General features: G+C 42.1%; 1 protein-coding gene across 2 annotated transcripts in view; it reads right to left on the minus strand.

The window, feature by feature from the left end:
- The window catches only part of DPP6 (dipeptidyl-peptidase 6), a 1,346,563-nt gene that overhangs the window by 247,604 nt on the left and 1,071,180 nt on the right, over positions 1-27,779 (minus strand). For both annotated transcript variants that reach the window (XM_006871298.1, XM_006871297.1), the window contains 2 exons: positions 12,522-12,676; positions 6,335-6,432 (listed from right to left, as the gene is read on the minus strand). In XM_006871298.1, the coding sequence (XP_006871360.1) occupies positions 6,335-6,432; positions 12,522-12,676 (253 nt within the window). The remainder of the gene's footprint in view (positions 1-6,334; positions 6,433-12,521; positions 12,677-27,779) is intronic.

Below are 27,779 nucleotides of genomic sequence, written 5' to 3' on the forward strand. Positions count from 1 at the left end.
AGTTAATCTTGCAGCTCAAACTGACCTTGCAGTCCAGCATATTATCCTATAGTGACACTCAATGATTGAGCAGAAGTTGTGCCCAAACACCCTGAACCCATGATACTCTCACTTTTTAATGGTGGATCTACAATTGGTTTCGGGAGCACATTCAAGGATTGGACAGTTTTCAAGTCAATCTGGCTTCTATAGACTTAAACATTTTTTAAAAACGTAAATAAATGTTTCATTTCCTTATCTTGATTGTTCTGAACTGGTGTGTAGAAAGTAATCTGTAAACTCCCAGAATTCCTGCATCTTTCTATAGAGATTTTACAGTGTATGGGGTGGGAGTGGACCCTGGAACCAGACTTGCTGGTTTCTATCCCAGCTCTACCCCTTTCTATCTAAGTGAACTTCATCATGTTACCTCACTCTGTAGTCTTCTACTTCTTCATCTGTGCAATGAGATTAATAGTATCTACCTCCCAGAGCTGCTGTGGTACTTTATTAGGGATACATGCCAGTACTGAGGGCAGTGCCCGGGAACAAACAGCCCGTGATGTGTGAAGTCTCTGAGAGCAGACATATTTAAGTGGATTTCTTCATGGGATTCGATTTGGGACTAGAGACAGGAGGGGTAGCCAGGAGATCACAGAGAAGGAAAGTGATGGCAGTAGTCTTGGAGAGAGGGATGGTGACCTCAACTAAAGAGATCCTGATGGGGGAGGGGAGATGCAATGTGATTCTGGATATCACTTGAGGAAGGTCCCACATGACAGAAAGAGAAAGTTTACAGATGCCCTGGGTAACTTGAAGGGAGGAGGTTCTAGAGAGAGATCAGGAATTCTTATTGATTGTGTTGAGTTTGAGATGCCTTTTAGACACTGTAAAAAAAATTACATATATATATATATAACTTATAAGTAGACCAATGAGATTAGTAGGCATTCTTACAGTGCAGTGTTAGGGTGACTCTTTGTGATGGTACTCCAAAAAGTTCATGGAAGACTAATTGCGACTGTCACAATTGTAAAGGTAGAAGATGTGTAACAAAAAGGGGGGAGCAATTAATCATACATTCCAGGAAAAGAGGACCCTGGGACCAGCAAGAGGGAAGACCATGAGTGGAATAGAGGCAGAGGCGATGGCATGGAGAGATAGAGCATCTGGGGACTCTAGACTCATGGAAAGAGAAAGGCTGTATGCTGATGGCCGGAGGCTGGTTTGCAAAATGTGTCCTTTGGTTGTTTAATTGATTATATAGTCCTGCATATTTTCATATACATCAAAAAAGGGGACTGTAATCATTACAATGAAACAAGATGCAATTGGTTGAGTACAAAGCTGATGTTCTGCCACATAGACTATCACTCAATATACAATAAAATCTATATAAAAAAAAATCATGCAGTAGATCAAATTTGGCCAAAGGATCCATGTTTACCAACACCTGAACTAGAAGACCTCTTTGATACAGTTTTGAAATTCTTTGAGTCTGTGGTCCTAAAATTAGCTTTGCAGAGTATATACACATATATGACCATGCATTCTAGTTACTAGGGCTTTGTAAGTTGTATATGTTGTAGATATCTTTCTACTTTATGATATGTCTTTTCTCCTTCTTAATCATGTATTTTATGAATAGAAGTTTTTAAGTATTATAATCTAATCTATCAGTTGTTTTCTTTATAACTAGTACTTCTCTGTTCTATGTTAAAAAATCATTTCTCTTCCCATTTCTTTATATATTCTCCAGTTTGTTTTAATAATGCTTTATAATGTTTTTTGGAAGTTGAAGTATTACATTCACTTGTTAGTTTTATTCCTAGGTATTTGACATTCTTAGTAGTATTGCTGATAGTATTTAAAAAAAAAAAACATTTGTAGAAAATAAATTTTGCATATTAAAAAAATTTAAACCATGGACACACTACTAAAAAAAAAAGTTCATGGACAAGTGCAATTAAGATAATGAACTTTTCCATGGACTTTTTGCAGCCCCTTGTATTAACTGAGCAATTTTCAACTTTGTAGGGGAGACTTGTCTTACAGCTATTTCTTTGTCTGAGGGAACAAGTTACAATTTATGGCCTTTTTGGACCTGTAACCCAGAAAACTTATTCTTACATGTCCTTGTTAAACTATCTATATATAACTTATGTTTCACATGTTTTTTGGACTGGTTTTTAATATCTCACAGTTTCCTTGAGTCTAAGAAACCTTCCTGGTGACATTGTCAGTTAAGCATTGGGCTGTTAACTACAAGGTCACAGGTTCAAACTCACTAGCCACTCCTTGGGAGAACGATGAGGCAGTCTGCTCCCTTAGAGACTGACAGTCTCAGAAACCCAATGGAGCAATTCTCCTCTGTGCTGTAGGGTCATTATGAGTCAGCATCAATCAATGGCAAAGGCTTAGTTTTGGGTTTGGTTTCTCTAATTACTTAATATGTTAAATAAAATATTTGACATATACTTTTTTTTTTTTGGTCTAAAAATGATGACTTTTATCTTTTTAAAGATTCTATTTTAATAACCCATAAGTGGAATGTTGGGAGTCCAGGTGTGGCACTGTGGGTTAATGCGCCAGACTGCAAAGCCGCTGGAATGGCAAGGTCCGCTCCGTTTAAGCTTACCAGCTGCTCCTCAGAAACCCTATACTGGGTCGTTATGGGTCAGAACCGACTCAACGGCACTTAAAAACAACAACAAGTGGAATGGTGGACAGTGAGATTTGTGAGTGTGAAGTTCAGAGGTCAGGTCTGGGCTGAGAGGGAAATCTGCAAGCTGTCAGTGTACAGGAGGCTTTTACAGACGGGAGGCCACAGGACCATCGTGAGCCAGTCCTTTGCTTTGTGCATTATCCTGTTTAATTCTGACAACCCTCTGCAAATTAAACACTTCTATTATTAATATTTCCCTCCATTTTACAGATGAGGGAACTGAGGCAGGAGAGGCTGACTAACTTGTCCAAGGCCACAGAACTAAAATTTTACTCCAACAGCTGACTGGCAAGTCTTCACTCTAAACCTGGAGACACGTGGCAATCACTCAGGTTGTCAGATCTGGGTGGGGTGTATGTGGTAACTATAGGCCAGGGATGTTGCCTAGCATCCAAGAATGCACTGGAAAGCCCCAACAACAAAGAGTTATTTGATCCAAAACGTCAGTAGTGCCAAAGTTGAGAAACCCTATCCTAAGGCACATTACATGGACCCTTCCGACCATTTGCTATTGTTGTTAACTACCATGGAGTTGGTTCCAACTCATAGTGACCCTGCACAGGGTTTCTGAGGCTGCAAATCTATATGGAAGCAGAAAGCCTTATCTTTCTCCCACAGAACAGCTGGTAGTTTTGAACTGGTGACCATGAGATTAGCAGCCCGATTCATAACCACTACATTACCAGAGCTCCTTCTTTGAAGAATGACCATGCTGGCCTCCTATTACCTGCTCGATTTTTCTTCATGCATGCATCACATTTCAGTTATCTGCTTGCTTGTAATAATCTGTTTCAATTCCATTTTCCTTTTAAATGATAAGGTCCATATGGGTTGGATCTGATTTTGTTTACCACTCTGTAGGATAAGCACTGGAGTTCTGGTGTGATGCTGTAGGATAAGCACTGGACCACAAGGTTGGTTTGAACCAAAAAGTGAGTAGTTTAAGCTTCCCAGTCGCTCCTCAGAAATCCTATACAGGGTTGCCATGAGCTGGAACCAACTTGATGGCACTTAACAACAACAACAATAGAATAAGCACTGGACTGCTAACCACAAGGTTGCTAGCTCAAGCCCACCAGTGATTCTTTGGAAAGTCCATCATACAGGGTCACTGAGTTGGCACTGACTTGGTAGCACTTAACAACAATTTTCATTACCTAGGCGTTTGGCTGCTAACCTAAAGGTCAGAAGTTAGAATCCATCGGCTGCTCCATGTGTGACAAATGTGACAGTCTACTTCTGTAAGGGATGGTGGTGGCTCAGTACAATAAATGCTGGACTGCAAACCACAAAGTCCTCAGTTCGAGCCTGCCAGCTGTGCTGTGGGAGAAAGATGAGGCTATAATATGCTCCCGTGAAGATGTAAAGCCTCAGAAACGCCACACAAAGTCGCTATGACTGGATGGCACTAAACAGCAACAACTTCTGTAAAGGGTCCCCTCCAAGGCAGTTCTACTCTGTTCTAAAAGGTCACTACAAGTTGGAATTGACTCTACAACAATGGATTTTGTTAGTCTTGTTGTTGTTGACAGCTACTCAATTGGTCCCAACTCACAGTGACCCTGTATAGGGTTCCTGAGGAGCAACTGATGAGTTTGAACTGCGAACCTTGTTGGTCAAACTGACCTTGTAGTTGACTGATTATCACACAATATGTACAGCGCCACACCAGGACTAGTTAGTCTAGTGGCTGGCAAATACTACAAGAGGCTTTCAGAAAGTTTGTGGAGAAATGGAATGAAAAGACAATGTAAATTCCCCACGAAGTTTTAAAATCTTGTAAGTGCGCAGTAGATACATCCTCAGGTCTAACTTCTGATTTCTGATGTGTCTGTGCTCATTTTTTAAAGTTCCAAGGATGAGGAAGAGTATGAAGGGCATGGCATTTACATATTACAGTTTTATATCATATACCAAAAGCATTTATACATATTATGCTTAGGAAATTAGAGCAAGGAAAAAACCCTGAAGCCCAGCATCCACACTCAAGTCCTGACCGAGGGTAATTTTTCATTGTCCTTGAAGCTAATCAAGCCTGCGGAAACAGCCTCACTAAATTGACTAAACGAGATTTTCAATTAACTCTAACAGATGGCTTAAATTTTTCAGGTGACTTTCCATATTAATTCAGTGAGTTCTGCTGGACCAGGCCCCAGGAGGCTTGGCAGAGATGGGGCCCTGCAAGAAAAACAATGAGATGTATGATCTACAAGAGAGAACCCAAAGCAATAATCTTAACTTTCCTTTTCTCCAAGCAAAAATATTCTCAGCCAAAACAATTCAAGTCCCATGGCCAATGCTTGCTGGGGTCTGGCTCCCCAAGGATGAACTATCAGAGTCATGGCCTGGAAACAGCTCTGTGGACCGCATTCATTAACCCTCTGGGGAGACTTCACATCCCTGGACACGAGGGAGAAGACAAATCACCGACAAGAAGAGAGAGCAAAGCTTTGTAATTATGTGTCTGTGCTTTAGCTCACAAAGACTCAGCCTAATGGCCTGAGGGCCTTATGGTATTTTAAGTTTCATTAAAGAAGGAAGCGTTTTAAAACACCTCATTAGAATCATGCCTCCAAAAAAGTGTTTTTGAGCAGCTGGTCTGGATGTGGGCAGTTAGGCCTTACTACAGCAGGAAAAGACCCCACCATTCAGAGATAACCACAAACTACCAAGGAGCTAAAATGCAAGCCCTGAGGCCTCTGGGAGCCAGAGTGGCTGTCAGAACTCCTGCCCTCCAGAATTCCCCCAGACATCATCAACAATGTAAAGGTCTATAAAAGAGCAGTAAACACCTAGACTAGCGGTATGGCAACCTTTGGATTGGGTATTTGCTGAGCCTTGAAATAAACCATTCTTGGTTTGAATAGTTTCATTTATAGAACTACAGGAACCTATAAATGAGTGGATCCTGATGCCATTAACAAATTCCTTTTCTTAGTTGATTATTCCAGGAATGTCCTCAACAAAGACATGTCTAAAAATGACACAGCAAAACTATGGAATTAAACCATTACACTTAGATACATATTACTCAGTTATTTTTTTATTTAAAAAATATCAATCTAAATCAGCATTAATAATAATATGACAATTACCTTTGTCAATAGGCATCTTCCACCAACTATACACACTGCTGTTACCTTACCAAAGGAAGACTTGGCCTTATTACAACAAGACTCAACACAATGTTCCTATAACTGGGAAATTACTGTAGCTCTGAAAACGGAACACCACTTACACAGAATCTCATTACATGGACTCCTTTGGAAGGACACATCCACTCTTCCAATGGATGTTCTTCAACATTTAATGGGTGTAAGGCAGTATGTCCACTACTAGGGACACACAGTTGAATGAGACACACAGTTGAATGGCCCCTTCTTAGAAGAGCCTACCCTTTTGGGGAGGATCATTCTTTCTTGATATAAGTAAGAAATAGCAGTATTTGTTTGGTGCTATTTTCCTAGATTGCTGAATCATGAAGAAGTAAGAAAAGTTTTTGAAAATGTACCTTTTTATTAGATGTTTAAATTAGTAGTAAAATAAATATGAGGCTGAAAAGACCATGCAAATGAACAAAAATTGTTATTATGTATATATTTCTAACATAATAGAAGAAAGGAAGCAAACCTCATTCTTGGATCGTCTGGTGGCATCATTTCCAGGTCATGAGTGGGTCCATTTAAACCAATTACATGTAAGGAAATGCTGGGGTTTTCATATCCAGCCTGGGGAGTAAATGGGAACAGAGACATGAGTAAGCAACATCATCAGTACTTTAGCTTCAAGTCTGTCCCCAGCAAATTTACAAACAGGACCTCCAGATGCCCTGAAGCTCAATACCAGTGGCAAATGTATGTGGGGAATATAGAATTACTGCTTAGGGTTTCAAAGAGGACCAAGATAACTGGATCAATCCCCTTTTATCCCCAGGTTTCCCATTTCCTTCCCATACAACTCTCTCACATACTAATGTTAACAAGTACTATTCCACTTGCTTGACCACCATGGGAGGGGGAAAGGAAAACTAGATGAAGAGTAGAAAATAGAAACTGGATGTGCAACGTTAGGAATAAGAGAGCTCGAGGGTGATCGATTTGAAAAGAACATTAAAAATGGAGGTCATGACTCAATGGTGGGAAAAAATTAAATTCTTCTAAGAAGAACTGGTTTTCTTTCCTATTCATGTCTCTGCTTCTACCCTATGCTCCCTCTCTTTGGGGAACAAGCAACATTCTGGAAGTGAGTGGTTGTAGTGTTTGCCTGGGAGTAGGACTAATAGGTCTAGCCTGACACTCTCACTTCCCATGCACACAATAAATGGCATAGAATATGGGGTCTCACTGTCGAAGGAGATGCTCAGGTTTAAGAAGAAAGCCAGTTCCACAGCAGGGCAGACATCAGTTGGGTTCACCAGCTCATAGCTGCAATTTAGGAGCAGTCGTGTCTGCGGCAAAGACAGTCATAATTCTGTCCAGAATATATTGACTTTCTACTGAAACATGCACTTCAAATGCTGAGCAATTTGGGGTGTTTTGATCCCCACTTTAGAGTACCTGTCCCAGAGTTCATTATTCTATCAAGGGGATGTCAGGTTCATCGCTACTATATTTTGGGGACTTGGATCAAAAGGACAATGTTAAAATCAATGCATCTCTGTGGGGGACGGATGGAGATGAGACAGGCTCTGGTGGAACTGTGTGTGTGTGTGTGTGTGTGTGTGTGTGTGTTTGAAGAGGGGTAGAATAATCCTGCATCACCCCAAAATACTGTATTCTACTTCCAACTAAAACCTTGGACTCCCCATATAACACAGAATGCATCCAATCATGATTAGTGGGCAGGATCGTCCAACCAAAATGGCACTTTAGTCAGATACACCACGCTGTCCCTCTACAGCAAAGACCTGAGTAGTGAAGTAAAATATAGAAGACAATCCTGGAATCCTGAGTGTCAAATTAAAGGATAAAGTACTAGATCAAACACTGTCTAGAATAAGAAAACATTGAATAAGAAGATATGGGGCTGGAGCAGAGGAGTGTTGCCAGCTGGTCCTGCTCTGGGGGGCCATCTCGAGACAAAGACAGCAGTAATCCCAGGTGAGAAGCACAGAAGGCAACTTCACATAATTCCCAATAGGGCACAGAGTGTCATTATTCTGGCCACAGTGAAATAAAATCCAGATTGTTGGCTGGTGACCACAGGAGCATGCATCCCTCCCCTACCTTTCTGGTGAGTTAGCAGCCTAACCCTCCCCTCCCCAGCCCTGCAGTCCCGATATAAGGAACCAAGGTATGAAGCCTCCTCCCCCTTACTCCCTTCCCAACCCCAATTGCCACTCTTTCCTTTCATTCTCCATTTTCCCCACCAGATAACCCTGCTGAGTGGTGGCAAGTTGCATCATTATGGTGTAGTCCTCACCCCATCCTTCTTGACCCAGATGAGTTCCCTCATTCTGCACCCACCTGGCAAGAGGCAGTGGTAGTGTGACTCCACACACACCTGCCTTTCTGCTCTTTCCTTCCTTCCCCACACCTGCCTGACACTCACCACCCGATCATGTCCCTGTTAGCCAGCCACGTGTGCCACACCTGCTCTTCCTTTCACTTGGCAAGTGCCACTGCCTTCTCCTGGCTCACTAGACTGACTACAGATGGCTGCCAATGCCCACTCAACCTAGCCACAGCTGACCCATGAGAATAACAATGAATCCTTGAAACCCCTCATAGCATGGATGAACCTGGAGGATATTATGTTGAGTGAAAAAAGCCAATCACAAAAGGACAAATACTGCAAGAGACAAGTACTGTAAAGAGTCAAGAGAAGGTATATGCACAGAAAGGAAAAAATGTTGAAGGTTATCAAGGATGGGAAGGGGAAGGAGGGAAAATCACTAACTAGAGGTTGTTAAATACCATTGAGTGACGCTGTATAGGGTTTCCATGGAGCGGCTGGTGGGTTGAACAGCCAACCTTGTTCTCAGTCCAGTGCTGATCCTACAGCACCTCACGAGGACTCCAACTAGATTATTGTTGTTGAGTGCTGGTGAGTTGGTTCTGACCCATAACATCCCTGTATAGCATTTCCAAGGAGCATCTGGTGGGCTTGAACCACTGACCTTGCAGTCCAAAGTGACTTTGCAGTCCAGCGCATTACCCCACAGTGCCACACCAGGACTCCTCCAACTAGATGTGGTGGTGTGCCATGTAGTCGGTTCCGACTCATAGCGACCCTGTATAGGGTTTCCGAGGTTGTAAATCTTTATGGGAGCAGAAAGCCTCACCTTTCACCTGCGGAACCGTTGGTAGTTTCAAAACTGCTGTCCTTGAGGTTAGCAGCCTGACTTATAACCACTACGTACCAGAGCTCCTGTAGATAGTAGCCATGTATTAACTTAGGTGAAGGGAAAGGCAATACATAGCAAGGGAAACAACAGGACCAAGGCAAAGAAGACACTGAGAAGTACACCATACAACAATGGTGAATACTATTACATATACAATACTTCAATAATGGTTACAACAAACAATTTACAAGGGTTTACATGGGTTGTATGTAAACTGAACAGGTGTGGGATGCATATGGGAGTATACCTACAAGCACGTATAGGTTTGTTGTTGTTGTTAAGTGCTGTCGAGTTGGTTCTGACTCACAGCAACCCTGTATAGGTTTTCTGAGAAACAGCTGGTGGGTTTGAACTGTCGATCTTCTGGTTCACAGTCCAGAGCCGAGCCTACAGTGCCACACCAAGAGTCCATGCATAGATTTGGCAAAGGATATTTCTACGTAAGTATTTGTATGTGCTACAAATATTTCCGGTGTGGCACTGTAGATCAGCATCGGACTGCGAAGCACAAGGTAAGCAGTTCAAGCCCACCAGCTACTCCTTGGAAACCCTATACAGGGTCCCTATGAGTCTGAACCGACTCGATGGCACTTAACAACAACAAGAAATATATCCATATATATTGTAGAGCATAAAGAGGCCAAGTTATGAGAACTTCTTATCCATAATCAAACATGTTGAAGGACTGAGTCACTGGGCTTCAGGGCTTAGGACCATATTCTCAGGGGACATCTAGGTCAGCAGTCATAACGTAGTCCATAAAGACAATTTTCTACATCCTACTTTGTTAAATAGTGACTGGAGTCTTAAAAGCCTGCCAGCAGTCATCTAAGATCCAACTACTGGAATCTTCACATATGGAGCAAAGAAGATGAAGAAAATCAAAGATTCAAGGAAACAATTAGTCCAAAGGGCTAAGAGACCATGTAAACCATGCTTCCACTAGGCTAAGATCAGAAGAAGTAGCCTGGCTACTACTACTGGCTGCTCTACTTGGGATCACAATAGGAGCAGCTGGACAAAGTGGAAGAGAAATGTAGAACAAAATTCAATATCATATAAAAGACCAGGTTTACTAGTTTGATAGAAATTGGTGGAACTCCCAAGACTATGGCCCTTGGATACCCTTAAAACCTAGAATTAAACCAGCTCCCAGAGATCACCTTTCAGTCAAATAATGTTGTTGTTGTTATGTGCCGTGGAGTCGGTTCCGATTCATACTGACCCTGTACAGTGTTTCCAAGGCTATAAATCTTTACGGGAGCAGAAAGCCATTTCTTTCTCCCACAGAACAGCTGGTAGTTTCGAACTGCTGACCTTGCAGTTCGCAGCCCGATTTGTAACCACTACGCTACCAGAGCTCCCTTCAGTCAAACAACAGGTAGATCTAAAAAGTGAACAATTCCACCTGTGAGGAATGTGCTCTTCAGAACTATCAACCACACAAGACCAGAAGGGCAGCATTTGCCCAAAAGCCAAAGGCAAAAGGCAAAAATGAGGCAAGAAAATAGGATGAATGGAAACAGGAACTCAAGAAGGAAGTGGGAAGAGAGATGTTACACGGAGGGACCTGTAACCAACGCCATAAAACAAATGTGTATAAATTGTTAAATGTTCTAAAAACAAAACAAGCAAAAGAAAACGGAGGGACAAAAAAAGAAAGCGAGATTAATGGAAGGAAACATGGAAGAACTCTGACATCTAGATGCTCTCAGAATGGGAAACATGCAGAGATAAAGCTGTGGTCTCAGGGAAACCATGCTCCTACATCTTGGACCCCCCCCAAGGTATATCATGATGTGCTTCCTGTCTCTGGCCTGAGCCTCTGGTGACCTCATTGGCCTCAATTATCTCAGACACTATTGCTCCTCTTACCACTAACTACAGGCAAGCATATCTACAAAGGATTTACGGTGTGCAGGGTAGGAGGCATAAAGTTTCAGAGGTCTCTGATGGGCTCTGATGTTCACTGAGACAGGATTTCCTCAGATGCAGTTAGATGGGAGCTCATCAATCTGTTGTAAGGAGGGACCCAGAGGCCATGGACAGTCTAGAGAAGTGAGGATGGCCAAGGCTGCTGTCTACGTGTGTCCATTAGAGCCACGTCTACACTCCTGGGAATTAATCTCACATGTCTGCTGAGTGGATTGTTGTTGTTGTTAAGTGCCGTAGAGTCAGTTCTGACATGGTGTTAAATGTCATTGATTTGGTTCTGATTCACAGTGACCCTGATTAGGGTTTCTAAGGAGCAGCTGGTGAATATGAACAGCCGACTGTGCTTATCCACACCAGGACTCCATCCTGCATAGGATTTCTGAGGCTTTAAATCTTTGTGGGAGTAGAAATCTTCATCTTTCATCCATGGAGCAGCTGGTCGGCTTGAACAGCTGACCTTGTGGCAGTCCAATGCTTATTCTACAGAGCTACCATATTCCTTTCTGAGTGGACTTGTTGTTGTTAAGTGCCATGGAGTCAGTTCTGACCCAGAGTGACCCTGTATACGGTTTCTGAGAAGCAGCTAGTGCACTTGATCCACTGGCCTTGTGGTTCAAACGGACCTTGCAGACCAGCACGTTAACCCACAGCACCACACTAGGAGTCCCTGAGTGGCCTAGAAAAAGTTTAATTTGTTGTTGCTGTTAAGTGTCATCGAGTTGGGTTCCGACAGATAGCGACCCCGTATTGGGTTTCCAAGGAACAGCTGGTGAACTTGAACTGCAGGTCTGCCAGTTCAAAGTGGACTTTGCAGTCTAGCACATTAACCAAGAGTGCCACGCCAGGACTCCAGAGAGGGTTTAATGTTGTTCTTGTTGTTAGGTGCCATCGAGTCACTACCGACCTATAGCAACCTTATGCACAACAGAACGAAACACTGTCCGATCCTGGGCCAACCTCACTATATAAAATCTGTGTCTTGGTAACCAAGTGAGGTTTGGATGTTTCTCATTTTCCCTCCTCTGCCCCTTTATCTCTCTTTCAACCTCTCCTCTATTCTAGTGGCTCTTTGAGCCAACAACTTGCTCTAGGGAAATACTAGAAACAAATGGGTCAGAGCATAACCAAAGAGAAAACAGTCAACCTCAGTGACACCTGGGGAACCAGGGGCAGACCTCAACAAAGCCAAGGTCTAAAACTGCAATGGGGCAGGCAGCATGAGTTGTTGTAACCACAGAATCACAAGTTCAGACAATGTATTTATTATCTTGGTTCCAATTATACTTAGACAAATGATCAACAGTAGTTAAATTTAAAAACAACAACAACAACAGCAACAAAAACACAACCCCAACAACAGATTCAACTTAATAAAGATGGGAATGTAATGCCATGAAATGAGATATAATTAATCTTTCCTCTTTTTCCTGTGTTGCTTATCAACATGTCTGATTATCATGGCTGAGTCAGCTAGTAGGATGAGGGCACAATGAATAATGCAAAAGAAACAGAGAAAGAGCAATTTCACACTCCTACCTTGGGATAGTGGTAGGTCTTCACAGTGGGGTAGACAGAGCCGGTGTACGTTGCAAGCTCCATGAGGGGGACACGGGAGTCATTGATGGTGGCATAGGCGAGCCTCGTGCCATCGGGAGACCACCAGTGCGCGATGTGTGTCTTGAGGATCTCCTCTAAGGGAAAGCAGAGTAGAGAAACATAAACAGGAAGCCAACGAAGTGGAAACAGGTATTGTGCTGGTGGAGTGTGAACTGACCAGGAAATAAATATATACTAAGAGGGACTTTCAACAGTCCTCAGACCAACAGTATAATACCTTCCTTTCATGGGGGCTCCAGAGACATCTGAGAATGGTGAACAAATGCCAGGACAGTAAAACCCAATGAACGCAAACTCAACTGAACGAAGGATAATTGGCCGGAAATCATTTTCTTTGCATACATTTTAGAAGTATAAGACCAACAAGGACTTTCTAAAACTGAACTATTATTGTTGTGTTGTGGATTATGACTTGAATACGATTTGAAAAGTAGAACTGGAGGAGTTGGATTTACACTGAAGCATGGCACATAACGGAGTCCTGGTGTGCTGCTGTGGTATGTTAATATACCAGACTGCAAAGCCATTTGAACTGCAAGGTTGGTGGTTCAAGCTTACCAGTTGTTCCTTGGAAACCCTAGGGTTGCTGTGGGTTGGAGCTGACTCTATGGCACTGAACAACTACAACAACAACAACCACGGCACATAAAGGCAGAATCAAGAGAGAAGAAAAGCTTGAGTCAAAGGTTTAATCTCAGAGAAAAGGCCAACACGCAGGAGGTTTCCCAGGACTCACACATCCACACAAAGCACCCTCAGCACTGTTCTGTGGAAGGAGAAGCTGGGCAGAGGTCAAGTGTGAGTTTTACTGGAAGGACACAGTTCACTCAGTATGTCAGAAAAGTAACACAGACACACCTTATAAGGGACTTAGGTAGAAACAAGATTCTCTTAGGTATCAACCAAAAAACCACATTATTCTATATTCCAATTCTACACAGATATCTTGGTTAATTAGAGTTGCAGCTACCCATGAATGGTGTGTCGCTGTAGAATAAGCACTCGGGTGCAAAGTTGGTTTGAACCATAAGGTCGGTGGTTCAAAGTCACCAGCCGCTCCTTGGAAACCCTATACAGGCTCGCTATGAGTCAGAACTGGCTCAATGGCACTTACCAACAACAGTACATCCCAGAAAGGACAACAGTGTTCTATTTTGTGACATATCAAGAGAAGGCATGACCCAAGTTAACAAGCAGTTAAAACACTGGGAATGAGAGGATCCATTTTAGCACAAAATAGTTTACCCAAAAAACAAGCCCACTGCCATCGAACTGAACCCAAGTTACAGTGACCCTGCATAGGGTTTCCAAGATGGTAACTCTTTGTGGGAGCAGACAGCTTCATATTCTTCTCGTAGAGTAGCTGGTGGGTTTGAACTGCTGACTTTTTGGTTAAGTAGTCAATACCTAACCCACAGTGCCACAAGGATTTTTTTCTTGTACATGGCCTGTGTGTAGGATAAAGTAATTCCCACGAGACCATTTTTCAAAATAATGATCAAGATCATTATATAATATGTGGTTTATTCAGGAAAGAACCCAGGTGGTGCAGTGATTAAAAGTGCTTTATTTCTTCTCCTTGCCTAAAGGTTAGCAGTTGGAATCCACAGCCGTTCTGCTGGAGAAAGATGAGGCAGTTGGCTTCTGTAGGATTTACACCCTTTGAAACGCTATGGACAGATAGTGGTAAGGCTTCACAGTGGGGTCTTACAGCGTTGTTATGAATCAGAATGGAGTTGACAGCAATGGTTTTTTTGGGTTTGTTTTTTTTAGTCCTGTTTAACTAGTATGCATCTACCATAAACCTACTCCATGTACCCATAGCGACAGAAAAGCAACTGTTTTTGCGTGTCTTCTAGTCGGTTCTGACTCAGAGTGGCAATGGGTATGGTTTCTGAAAGTGGTTGGTAGGTTTGAACGGCCAGGCATCCAATTAACAGTCCAGTGCTTTTCTAACAGCAGCACACCAAGACTCAGAAAAGCGCCAAGGGAACTTAAAATCACATTGAGAAATCAATGAGTGCAGACAGTACAACAAGAGAACAAAAAAAGCAGTAACCAGTTTCAGTTAAGTTGATTTAGAGTCAAGACCCATGTGTGTCAGAGCAGAATTGCGCTCTGTCCGGTATTCAATGGTGAACCTCCAACCTTTCTATTAGCTGCTGCTGCTGCTGCTAATTACTGTCAAGTCAGTTCTGACTCATAGCAACCCTGTACAGGGTTTCCAAGGAGTAACTGGTAGGTTTGAACTACCAACCTTGTGGTTAGCAGTCCAGTGCTGATCCTACAAAGTCACACCAGGACCAAGCATGTTAACCATTTACAGTACCCAGGGATTCCAGGAGAACAATACATATTGGAACAAAGCCAATGGACAACCCCAAGGGGAGGAAAAGGCCACAGGAAGGGGCTAGAATCAGGACAAGACACAACGGGAGCTGGAGGTCCGCTGGATGGTAGGGCTAGAGCTGCCAGTGTAGAGGGCTGGCTGCAGAGACACTCTCAAGGTGAACATTAAAGATTCATTATGAAGGAGGGCACCAAGGATTGAGTCAGTGGTGGTGCTGCTGCCGCCAGCTATAGTTGCTTTTCGTAACCACGTTCAGAGGACAGGAATTCAGTCACAGCAATAAAACTTGCACACACTGCCAATGGTTCCTCGTGGTGGTGGGTGTCTGCATTACATCCAAGTCTGGTGGTCTGGTTGCCCTTCTGGCAGGGAATGCTAGCTTTACTTTTATTTATTTATTTTTTAAGATTAAAGTTGTCAAAGACTTCATTTTGTTTAGGTTCACAATCAATTGACACTCATGGAACCAACAGTCATGAAATCAAAGAATGTATTATTGCACAAGACCTCTCTAAAGCGTTCAGGATCAGAGATATCAGTTTGAGGATTAAGATGCACGTGACCCCAAGCCACAGTATTTTCTTTGTTTGTTTGTTTTAAGTTTTCATTGTGAGCTGAGTGAAAATTTACAGGGCAGATCATCAGTTTTACATTCAACAAATCATATACTTTGTTTCATTACAATGATTACAATCCCCTCCAGGTACTACCAGTTAACAGCATTTCTCTCTATTCATTTTAGCTCTTTTTTTAAAAAAACACACTCAGGCATATATAATAATTTAAACCACCAAAGGACATATTCTGCAAGTCTGCCTCCTGGCCACCAGCACTCAGTCCCTCTCTTTCCATGAGTCTAGAGTCCTCAGTTATTCTCTCTCTCTCTCTCCATGTCCCCATCTCTGCCTCCGTCTCTGGTGTTACTGCTTCTCTGGATAAGGTCCCACATTCCAGTTGTGCTCTTCTTCCTTGATGGTCCTCAAGTCCTCTGTTTTGCTAGCTTTACTTTTCATAGTGAGAGGAACCCACCAATGTCTTGTAGTAGCAATGACAGGAGTTATAAAATAAATCAAGTGCTGTTCTCCTTCTAAATAATTCTTACTTGTTCTTCAACATATCCTCCTCAAGCATTGGCAGCAGCCTTCCTAGACTTGCTTGTTGCAGTTAGCTGCCATCGAGTTGATGTGGATGCACAGTGACTAGACATGTGCAGAATGCAACTGTTTTATAGAGTTTTCAAGCTGTGACCTTTTGGAACCATATTGCCAGGCCTGTCTTCAAGGTACCTCTATGTGGGTTGGGACCACCACCCTTACAGTTAGTAGTCGGATGCTTAAACATTTACACTACCCAAGGACTTTACTGAGACTCCCTATGAAATGCATTGAATGGTCTGTAGCTCTGATTCCATTAAAGGGCAACAAAGCCTCATGACCACAAAGCCAGAGATGTATTAGACTTTACTTCACCCGGATACACCCCAGTCCTGTCCCTGGTAGCTGCTCCATGAGAAATGAATGGCCAAACCCAGGAGTCCCAGTTTTAGCCCCTTTCAGGTGCCATGTCTTTCAAAAGTTCTGAATGAGTCTTTCCCCTCCCTGTGCCCAAGGAATCCTCATATGTAAAACAAGGGGCAAAAGAACTGCTCTCTTATGTGTCCTCCCCACTGGTGTCCTGTGATATTGTGGGACCCTCTGAAACTAGTCAGATACCCTCCAAAAGCTGACAAAAACTTCCAAGGCCTGCTGAGGTAAGCAAGGGGAAGAAGAAAAGGAGCAAAGGCCAAGATCTCAAGAGTTTGTAATTTTCCGGGGTCTTCTACAGCCAGGAAAATGACTTTGAAGTGCAAGTTTTGGAGTGCAGTGATTCAGAAATGACCTTCCACAGGCTGCCTGATTTGTCCAGTGTGTGAACTTAAGAGGGATGACTAAGAGAGGCTCTGGCAGATGGAGTGTTGGAAAAAATAGGCACCATTTACAAGGCAATTTGTGGGTGATTCTGTGAAATCAATGCCATTGCAGACTGGGAAGACAGCAAAGCACTGCGAGTGAGTGGAATTCAAGGAGCAGAGTGGAGGGGGTTTGGGGGTGGGGTGGGGTGGGGGGAGGACAAGCCAACCCAACCCAGCCTCCAAAGGGACCAGGCCTGCAGCCGCTTCACAGAACAGTAAATCAGAGCCAAGCCAGGAAGATTCAGAGGCAAAAAACAGCTGTTTGCAACAAAGGCTTTATAAATGAAGATGTGTTTGACTAAAAAGGTAGAAAAAAAAAAAAGAGGCAAAATCCTACAGAGACAAAATATATCTAATTCAACTCTTGGAACTCAAGAAAATCTCTTGAAACCAGAGGGTCTGTGCTGAGTCATACCACCCCCATTCTCAGGGCAGGTCCAGGCCCCACCACACACTAGTCAATATGCTTGGTGAGAGACCCCAGTCATGTGTCCTTCCACTCATGTGTCTCATTCCTAAACTCACACTCAATGTACAGGAAATAATACTTGCTAAGGATGGAATTGTGTTGTCTTGCCCCTGCCTCTGCAAAGATATGATGAAGTCCTAAACTCTATACCTGGGAACATGATCTTGTTTGGAGACATACAGACATGCTGGTATTACCAGTTAAATTAATAAGGTCACACTGGAATAGGGCAGGTTCAGATCCTACTAAATCTTCTGAGAGTCATTTTATAAAAGGTGAGAGCAGATACATCATCTGAAAGAGAAAGCCATAAGGAGCCATTTGAGGCTCCACATATAAGCTAAGGAACTTGAAGAAACTCCTAGGGCTGCCAAAGCTGAGGAAAGGGCTTCCTCTAGAATGACCAGAGACAGTGTGCTCCTGCTGTGCCCTAAATTTGGACTTCTAAAATCCACAACTGCAAACAATAAATTTCTATTCTGTAAAGTTGCCCATTTTGTGATATTTTGTTCTGGCCCCACTAGGAAACTATGAACTTTCTGTTTCAATCTGACTAGCTGTGGGCTAGATGATCACCCATGTCATACAGAGAGGGAGGAAAAGAGAAATATGGGGTGATGGCTGAGTCTAGGCCTAAATCTGCCCTATCAGTAATGCATTTCTGTCCATTTAATAAATAAATGTCAGACTATTTCCACTGAGCTCAATTCACTGTTTGGAGAATTTGGATGCAGAGAAAGAATCATTTCAAACTGCAGAATGTAATGATTGCAAGGGAATGGAAAGATCATGTACTTCAGGGATGACAGTAAATAATTTGGTTGTGTGTTAGCAAACCTTAACCAAACCCAAAACCACTGCCAATGAGTCCATTCCTACTCGTAGCAATCCTATAGGACAGACTAGAGCTGCCCCATAGTGTTTCCAATGCTGTAATATTTACAGACCACCACATGTCTGTAATGGCTTGTGTGCTGCTATGATGCTGGAAACTATACCATCGATATATATCAGTCATATATTTAAGTTTTTATTGTGAATCAAGTGATAGTTTACATAGGCGAACACTGGTTTACAACATCGTTTCATTGCAATGATTACAATCTCCTCTGTGCATCATCATTCAACAGTATTTGCTTCCATTCCCTCTGATTTTTTGGGGTGGTGGGGTGGTGGGGGTGGGGAAATGTACACAAAAATATTCAGGAATATATAATTATTTAAACAACCTAAGGGCGCATTCTGCAAGCCTGCCTTCTGGCCGTCAGCACTCAGTCATTCTGTTTCCATGACTCTAGAGTTCTCAACTGCTCTCTCTCTCCATGTCCTCATCTCTGCCTCCATCTCTGGTGTCTCTGCTTCATGGTATAGGATCCCGCATTTCACTCATGCTCTTTTCCCTTGATGGTTCTAGGAGCCTCTGTCTATGGACTGTAAAATTAACTATTCCCCCATTTTTGTTACAAAACTTCTATCTTTATAGTTGTGACAGTAGCAATTAGTCGTGATAACAGTTACTCATTATCAAATCATAAGAATCTTATCCCCATCTCTTTTCACCCGACCCATCTAGACAAGATGAAAACTATTCAGTGGGAACTCTACCTTCCCCTACACACTCTTAAACTAAACTCTCTCTTGAAAACTTGTAAGTCGGTCACTTCGTGCCTTTATCGCCCCTCATTTTAGGTAGCCAATGTCTAAGTTGCCCATCCCTATCTACCCTGTATACAGAGGGGATAGGATTGATATTTGGTATACCACTGATATTTTAAATATCATCAGGGTCACCCAGATTGGACAGGTTCTAGTGGAGCTTCCAGACTAAGACAGACTAGGAAGAAGGAGAGGTATACCCACTTCTGAATGGTTAGCCACTGAAAACTTTATGAATAGCAGGGGGACAATGTCAGATGCAGTGCTGGAAAATGAGACCCTCAGGTTGGAAGGTACGCAAAATATGACTGGAAGAGTTGCCTCCTCAAAGGAGATGGGTGTATATGACGTGAATGGAGCAAAGCGCTCAGGACCTTCGCTTGCTGGTGGGACACAACTCCAAATGAGGAGAAACAGCTGCAGACATTCATTAATAATCAGAACATGAAATGTATGAGTCTAGGGAAATTGTAAGTTGTCAAAAATGAAATGGAACACATAAAAATTATGTTAGTGAGCTGAAATGGACTTTTACTGAACATTTTGAATCTGAAAATCATAATGGTTTACTATACCGGGAAGGACAAATTGAAGAGGAATGGGGACACACTCATTGTCAATAAGAGCATTTCAAGATCTATCTTGAAGCACAATGCTGTCTGTTATAGGTTAATATCTATGCACCTACAAGAAAGACCAGTTAATACTCAAGCTGAAAGAATTGAAGAAAAATTCAAGACTTAGATTGCAGTATTAGATTTTATGGACATAACGAACTTCTGGTGTGGTGTCTGCTCACCACAAGGTTGGTGATTCAAATCCACCAGGTACTCATCAGAAACCTTATCCACGGTTGCTATTAGTTGGCACCGATCCAACAGCACTTAACAACAACAACAACATGGGCAAAATATTCAACGACACAAGAAGCATTAAAATACGACTGAAGGAATACACAGAGTCATGGTACCAAAAAGAATTGGTTGATGCTCAACTATTTCAAGAGGTAGAATGTAATCAAGAACTGACGGCACTGAAGGAAGAAGTCCAAGTTGCACTGAAGGCACTGGTGTAAAACAAGACTCCAGGAATTGACAGAAGATAAACTGAAATGTTTCAAGTAACGGATACAGCCCTGGAGGTGTTCACTCATCTACCTCAAGAATTTGTAGGACAGCTACCAACTGGAAGAGATCAATATTTTGCCCATTCCAAAGTAAGGTAATGCAATGGAATGCAGAAATCATCAAATAACATCATTAATATTATATACAAATAACATTTTGCTGAAGATAATTAAAAAAACAGTTGAGAGAAATTCAAGCCAGATTCAGAAGAAGATGTGGTACTAGAGATATCACTGTGATGTCAGATGGATATTAGCTAAAAGCAGAGAATACTCGAAAAATGTTTACTTGTGCTTTATTGTGTGGATCATAACAAATTATAGATAACATTCTAAAAATGGTTATTCCAAAACACTTAACTGTGTTCACAAGGACCCTGTACATAGACTAAGAGGCATTACTTTAAATAGAACAAGGGCATACTGAATGGTTTAAAATCAGAACAGGCATACACCTTGAGCAAATAATCCAAGAAACTGGATTATTCAAGAAGAATGTGACATCAGGATTGGAGAAAGACTCATTAGCAACCTGCAATATACAGATGACATAATCTTTTTTGCTGGCAGTGAAGAGGACATGAAATACTTATCCATGGAGATCAAAGACTGCATTCTTCATTATGGAATGCACCTCACTGTAAAGAAAACAAAACCCTCACAAACTGGATCAACAAATATCAGTATGATGAATGGAGACAAGATTGAAGTTGTCAAAGACTTCATTTTGTGGGATTCACAATCAATACTCAGGGAAGCAGGAGTTATGAAATCCAAAGATGTACTGGATTAGGCAAATCTGCTTCAAAAGACCTCTTTAAAGCATTCGAGAGCAAAGATCTCACTCACTCTGTGAACTAATGTGTGCATGTCCCAAGCAATCGTACTTTCAATCGCCTTACATGAATATGAAAATTGTACAATGAATAAGGAAAACTGTAGAATAATTGAAGCATTTGAATTATGGTGTTGTCAAATAATATTGAAAGTACCATGGAAAGCAAAGAACAAACAAATCTGCCTTGGAAGAACTATAACCAGAATGCTCCTTAGAAGTTGACAGTGGAGAGACACTGTTTCTCATACTTCGGAAAGAGAAATCAGTTGCTGTAGAAAGACAACATGCTTGATAAAGTGGGGTGTCAATGAAAAAGAGGAAGACCCCCAACAAGATTTGACTGACACAGTGGCAGTAACAATGGGTCAAACATAATGATTTTGAGAATTGCACAGGACCATCCAGTGTCTTGTTCTGTGGCGCATAGGATCACTGTAAGTTGGAACCGACTTGATGGCACCTAACAACAATGTTTACAAGAGCAGGATTGCCATATCTTCTCGCACAGGATGGCTGGTGGATTTGAACCACTGATCTTCTGGTCCTTAGTGAGTACTTAACCATGCGCCACCATGGATCATTAGCAACTTTTGTTACTGTTGTTGTTGTTAAGTGTTGTTGAATCAGCTCTGATTCATAGCAACTCTGAATGAAGTTTCTGAGGAGCTGCTGGTGAGTTTGAACCACCAACCTTGCTGTTAGCAGTCCAGTGCTTACCCTACAGTACCACACCAGTATCCCTCAGCATGATGATGGATGATGAAATGGAATTTTTGCATGTCAAAAGTCATACAAAACTGAGATAACTTTAGCTTATTTTTTTCTAGATGTCTTTTAACACATTGATCCTTAGTGATTTATCATTCTGCATGTTATACTGGTTATGAGGTATTTTCAATAACCTCACATACATGTGAAAACTGGACAGTGAATAAGGAAGACCATAGAAGAATTGATGCTTTTGAGTTATGGTGCTGGAGGAGAATATTGAAAGTGCCATGGACTGCCAAAAGAACCAAAGATCTGTGTTGAAGAAGTGCAGCCAGTGTTCCTTGGAGGCCAGGATGGCCAAACTTCATCTCTCATACTTTGGACATATTGTCAGGAGGGACCAGTCGTTGAAGAAGGATAGCATGTTTGGCAGGGTGGAGGGTCAGAGAAAAAGAGGAAGACCCCAGTGAAATGGATTGGCCAAGTGATAGCATCGATGGGCTCAAGTGTGGAAACGATAGTGAGGTTGGCTCAGGATCGGGCAGTGTTTCGTTCTGCTGTGCATAAGGTCGCTATGAGTCAGTACTGACTCGATGGCACCTAACAACAACAACATGTTATCTGCTCATTAAAGACAAAATTAAGTATAAGAAACTAAGGGGGCAAAAGGACCAGGCAGATGTAAACTTAACATTTTAGCGTTAATTACCAATGTCCCTATTCTGCAAACATTTTCTTCAGGAGTCTCAGTTTAATGAGGTAGCTTGCTAAAATGCCATGTGCCAAATGTTGTTTGGAAACTTGAGTTTTTGTAGAGGAAAAAAAATCATTTCATTGACTAAATTAATTGCATGAGCCCCTGACTTAGAACAAAATGAGTAACTTGTCTTTCTAAGGAAGGACAATTCACTTGTGAAAACTGGAGGACATATCTTTCCTTCACTGTCTTGGTCCTGTTAAGGGGCCATTTGGAATAGAAAACGAACGATACAACTATTGTCTTTCTAAGAAAGGTAGAAATTTTCATCCAGGCTAATTCAGCTTACAGTAGGACCTAGGTTGGTCTTCCTTGGTTCTTATTACATTGTAAAAGACATTATTTCAAAGACACATTTGAAATTCTACTTATTCATGCCAACAGTGTTATAGACACATCAAGGAGGACAAAAATCCCTTTAGACTAAAGGTGAAAAAGGCCAAGATGCGAAGATTTCACATTTTCTAGATTGCCTTGCAGATTGTTGTTGTTGTTAAGTACTGTGGAGTTGGTTCTGACTCACAGTGACTCCACACAGGGTTTCCAAGGTTGTAAATCTTTACAGGAGCAGAAAGCCTCATCTTTCTCCTGCAGAACAGCTGGTAGTTTCGAACTTCCAACATTGAGGTGAGCAGCCCAATTTGTAACTACTACGTTACCAGAGTTCCTTTGCAGATATAGAATATGAAAGGGCCACCAATGTGATTCTGTATTTACCTCATGTCACTTTGGCTGGTTATCAAGGGAGCATATCAGAATCTTGTGTGTAGGTTCAGTGTTGTGAGTTACTTAACATGACCCTTCCACTGCTGCTGCTTTGAGCCGCTAAGTTGGTTCCAACTCAGAGAGACCTTGTATAGAGTTTCTGAAGCTGTAAATCTTTACAGGAGCAGAAAACCTCATCTTTCTCCTGTGAGTGGTTGGTGGATTCAAACGACTGATCTTTTGGTTAGCAACTCATTACCCACTATGCTTCTTAACATGGCCCTTCAAGCCACCATCATTGTAATTTTCACCAAATGATTGAGCAGGACTATGCAAATGTGAGGTGCTTGTGGCCCACTAAGGGGATTGGTTGGTGGTTGTGTGCTGTGGAGTCATTTCCGACTCATAGTGACCCTGTACAGGGTTTCCAAGGCTGTAAATCTTTACAGGAGCAGAACATCTCATCTTTCTTCCAAGGAATGGCTGGTAGTTTTAAACTGCTGACCTTGTGGTTCGCAGTCCAATTTGTAACCACTACGCTACCAGAGCTCCTTAAGGGGATTGGTTAGCTTACTAATAATGCAAGTAAAGGGCATGGCACCCTTGTGTGTGGAGGACAATGCAAATGAAGTGCATGAACTATGCAACAATAGAGGTAAGTGGACAAGAACTGGGACTAGGAGGTCCATAGTAGGTTGAGAAGTTCTTTAGGTCCTTAAAATTAGACTGAGCTAACCTATTGAGTTAACAACATTCACAACTGTAAGAGAGGGCTGTTGACCAGGGGTCTACAGAGCACCCAAGCCCAGACAAGGATATCACCCCTGTGTACACTGTAGCATTTAACAAGGGCAAGAGACATTTATTTCCAAATGAGAGCTAAGGCCTAATAAACAACTCCCCAAGTGGAGTCCTGGTGTGGCGCTGTGGGTTAATGTGCCAGACTGCAAAGCCGTTTGAACTGCAAGGTCGGTGGTGCAAACTCACCAGCTACTCCTCGGAAACCATATACAGGGTTTCTATGGGTCAGAATTGACTCAACGGCGCTTAACAAAAACAACAAGAGCAGAGTCTAAGTGAATTTGCTACACTCCAATGGAAAAAACTGAAAACTGGAAATTTACAGGTTCTAACAGAATGGCCTGCCTCTTCTTCCTGGATGAGGTAAAGTGAGGGTAGGAAGCCGAGATTTATTTTGATCAGGAGCATGCTGGCCCCTGATAGAAACCATGAAATCCACAGTGAATTCATACATCAAAGCTCCATCTTACACATGTGCTCCTGTAGCATGTTTACAGCTCCAGGGGGAAGGTGGGAAGAGACAGTTACTTCAGTCCTTCCTTGCCCCTGGTAACAGAGCCATTCTGGAAAGCCTATGAATGCCACGCTATCCAAGCCCAAGAATCTCCTCTTTGCTTTTAGATCAATTGCCCTCCATGCTCACATTTTAGCTATCTACCCTTTAGCCAATGCTTCATTTTACCCTTTGGGGCAGACCAGCCACGTGTGAACTTCCTGTTGCCAGGATTTTCTATCAGGAATTTAATATTCATGGAACAGCTCATATTTTGTTAGAGACGGTGTTTAAAGTAATAGGCTCCCTCCAAGAGCAGAAAATAACAAGTTTTTCATTTCTAAATAGATGGCTAGGCTATTGCTTAAAGCAATGGGATCATTGGAGGACTTCTATATCCATATCCAAGATTCTAAATTTCCAGGTCTAAAGAATTCAACCAAGTTATTATTTTTTTTTGTTGTTTCATGGGTTCTTACTGAGCCCGTGGAGTACAGAGGCCTGAGACATAGTACATTTGTGAGTTAGAATGCCAGGCTGAGTCTGTGAATGTAATGACTGAGGTGGATTAATTGGGATGAAATCTCAGGGTGCACAGCTGCCTGGAATAGACAAAGAACATCAGAAGCATCTTTCAAAGCTGGCCCCATAAATATCTTTTGATATTATGTTGGGTTATTAACACCTTTTTACTGAGAAATCATTTATACCTTTGTATAAATGTAATCTAATATAAATTATTATAATGAGCTGTGATAGCATAGTGGGTTACGAGTCGGGCTGCTAACTGCAATGTCAGCAGTTCAAATCTACCAGCTGCTCTGTGAGAGAAAGATGAGACATTTTGCTCCCATGAAGATCTACAGTATTGGAAATCCTATACAGGGTTACTATAATTTGGGACCAACCCCACAGCACAGAACCACCAGTACTACCATAAATTATTCTGGAATCCCTAGGTGGTACAAATGGTCACATGTGGCTACTAATTGAAAGGCTGGAGGTTCGAATCCATCAGTCATTGAAAACCCTAAGGGTCACCATGAGTCAGAGTTCATTAGACTGACTCCAGTTATATTGTACTGAGATCAACACCTTCTGAATGTTAATTGTATTTGTGAAGTTGGCACCAACAACATTTCCAGCCTCTATGCTCTTCCAGAACGCAGTGTCCTCCAGTAGAGGTGATATGCATTCCCAGGGCCTTGAACCAGCACTGTCCTTTGCAGTGGCCTGAACTATAGAAGGAGGCAGAACAGGATGTTGTATAACTCCTGAAGCTAAGTTGTAAGAGGTGTTAAGCGTCCCCCTGGCTCTTTCTTGCCTGAGATACTCACCACTGAGACCTTGTGAGGAGGCCTAGATTTATGGAGAGGCTGTATGCTGGTGTCCAGCATAACTCCCCCATGTGTGAGGGAATACACACTTCAGTTGACTACAGCACCAGCCTTCAAGCTGCCATGGTTGATGCCAAGAAAAAAGTTACCCCTGTTGAGTCCTGTCCAATTTTAGCCATTATTTTAAGCCATTAAATTCTAGATCACCAACTTAAGCGAAAGAAAGTTTTAAACAGAAAAGTGTCAAGGAGAAGAGGAAACCTGAGCCAGTGGGATTCCTGTTCCTCTGGGGTTTCTCCCACTGTTTCCTCTTCATCTTTATCATGGGCACGTGAGGAAGCTTCCAGAATTTATGACCTTGGTACCTTATATTTTGAATCCTGGTGTGGCACTGGAGGATAAGTACTTGGCTGCAAGATCAGTTTGAGCTGAACGGTCAGCAGTTCAAACTCACCAGCTGCTCCTTGGAAACACTATACAGGGTCACTATGAGTCAGAACCCACTTAATAACAAGTTTCTATTTATGTGCTCCACACTTAAACAGATTATAGTGTTTCAGAGGTGCTCTCTTTTTAATCATTCATTAGCTAATTCGTTCATTTGTTTATTTATTCATCCATCCACCTGTTCACTAGATAGGTTAACATCCTTATAAAGTAGATGAAAACACATGATTTAGCTAGAGACAGAATGGTTAGAGCCTGACTCAAATTTTACAAAGAACTGTGGACAAGAATGGATATTAACAGACTCAGATTCCCGTCTCTGCATATCAGAACAATGCGGCAAGTCTGAATTTCTATTTATTTTGAAATAGGGGTCCTAGCTGGAATTTACACTCATGTGAAGAATAGTGGTAGTCTTTCTATGAGCTGGATTTGCAAAGGCTGGAGTCAGAGGAGGGTGTGTGCCCACACTTCAGGGAAGGACAGAGGATAGCCTGGTCTCTGGTCTGTGGCATTGGTCCGATGGCTGGAACTCTGTGACCATCACCCTGTCTTGCACTGCTGAGAGGATTGCTCCTCCAAAGAAGATGCTGTCCCCATGGATGATGTGCCTCATTTTATAAGCAGAAAACACCTCCCGTGTGCTCTCCTCACCCTTCCTGTACTCTGAATTGCCAAGATGAGTGATGTACAAGTGGGTCCTCATCAGGGAAGATGCTCAAGTGCTACCTAAGCACGTGCAAAGATTAGGAATACAGTGTTGCCTTCTGGGAGGAGGCTGTAGTAGGCTAAATCAAGAACATGAGCACAAGCTGTTTTTCTAAGTTATGCAATTTGTGCAGATTTTTCTTCAAAGTTACTTCTCTCTTCTGGGATACATCCAGAGTTTGTGGGACCTGAAGCTTATATAACTTGGAGAATCCTCTTTTTTTTTTGTTAAATGATAAACAGTGTAAAATAATGAAATTGTTAAGGATTTTCGTTTTACTTGGATCCACAATCAATATCCATGGAAACAGAAGTTAAGAAACCAAATGGTGCACTGCACTGGATAAGTCTGCTGTAAAAGACCTCTTAAAAGTATTAAACATACTTTAGCGATTATGATACTTTCACTTGCCCCAAGTTATGGTATTTTCAATTGCCTCATATGTACACACAAGTTAGGTATGAATAAGGATGACTGAAAATGAACTTATGTTTTTGAATAATTGTGTTGGCAAAGAATACTGGATATATTGCCAGAAAAAATGAACAAATCTGTCTTGGAAGAAGTACAGCTAGAACGTTCCATAGAAGCAAGAATGGTGAGATTCTGTCCACGTACTTAGGACATGTCATCAGGAGGAACTAGTCCCTGGAGAAGGATATCATGCTGGAGAAAACAGAATGAGTGAAAAAGAGGATGACCCTCAGTGAGATGGGCTGAAATAGTGACCACAACAATGTGCTCTAGTATAGGAACGATTGTGAGGATGGTGTGGGACTGGATGGTGCTTCATTCTGTTGTATTCAGGGTTGTTAAGAATTGAGAAG

This window comes from Chrysochloris asiatica, unplaced genomic scaffold (genome assembly GCF_000296735.1).
Source record: "Chrysochloris asiatica unplaced genomic scaffold, ChrAsi1.0 scaffold00166, whole genome shotgun sequence".
Classification (NCBI taxonomy): domain Eukaryota; kingdom Metazoa; phylum Chordata; class Mammalia; order Afrosoricida; family Chrysochloridae; genus Chrysochloris; species Chrysochloris asiatica.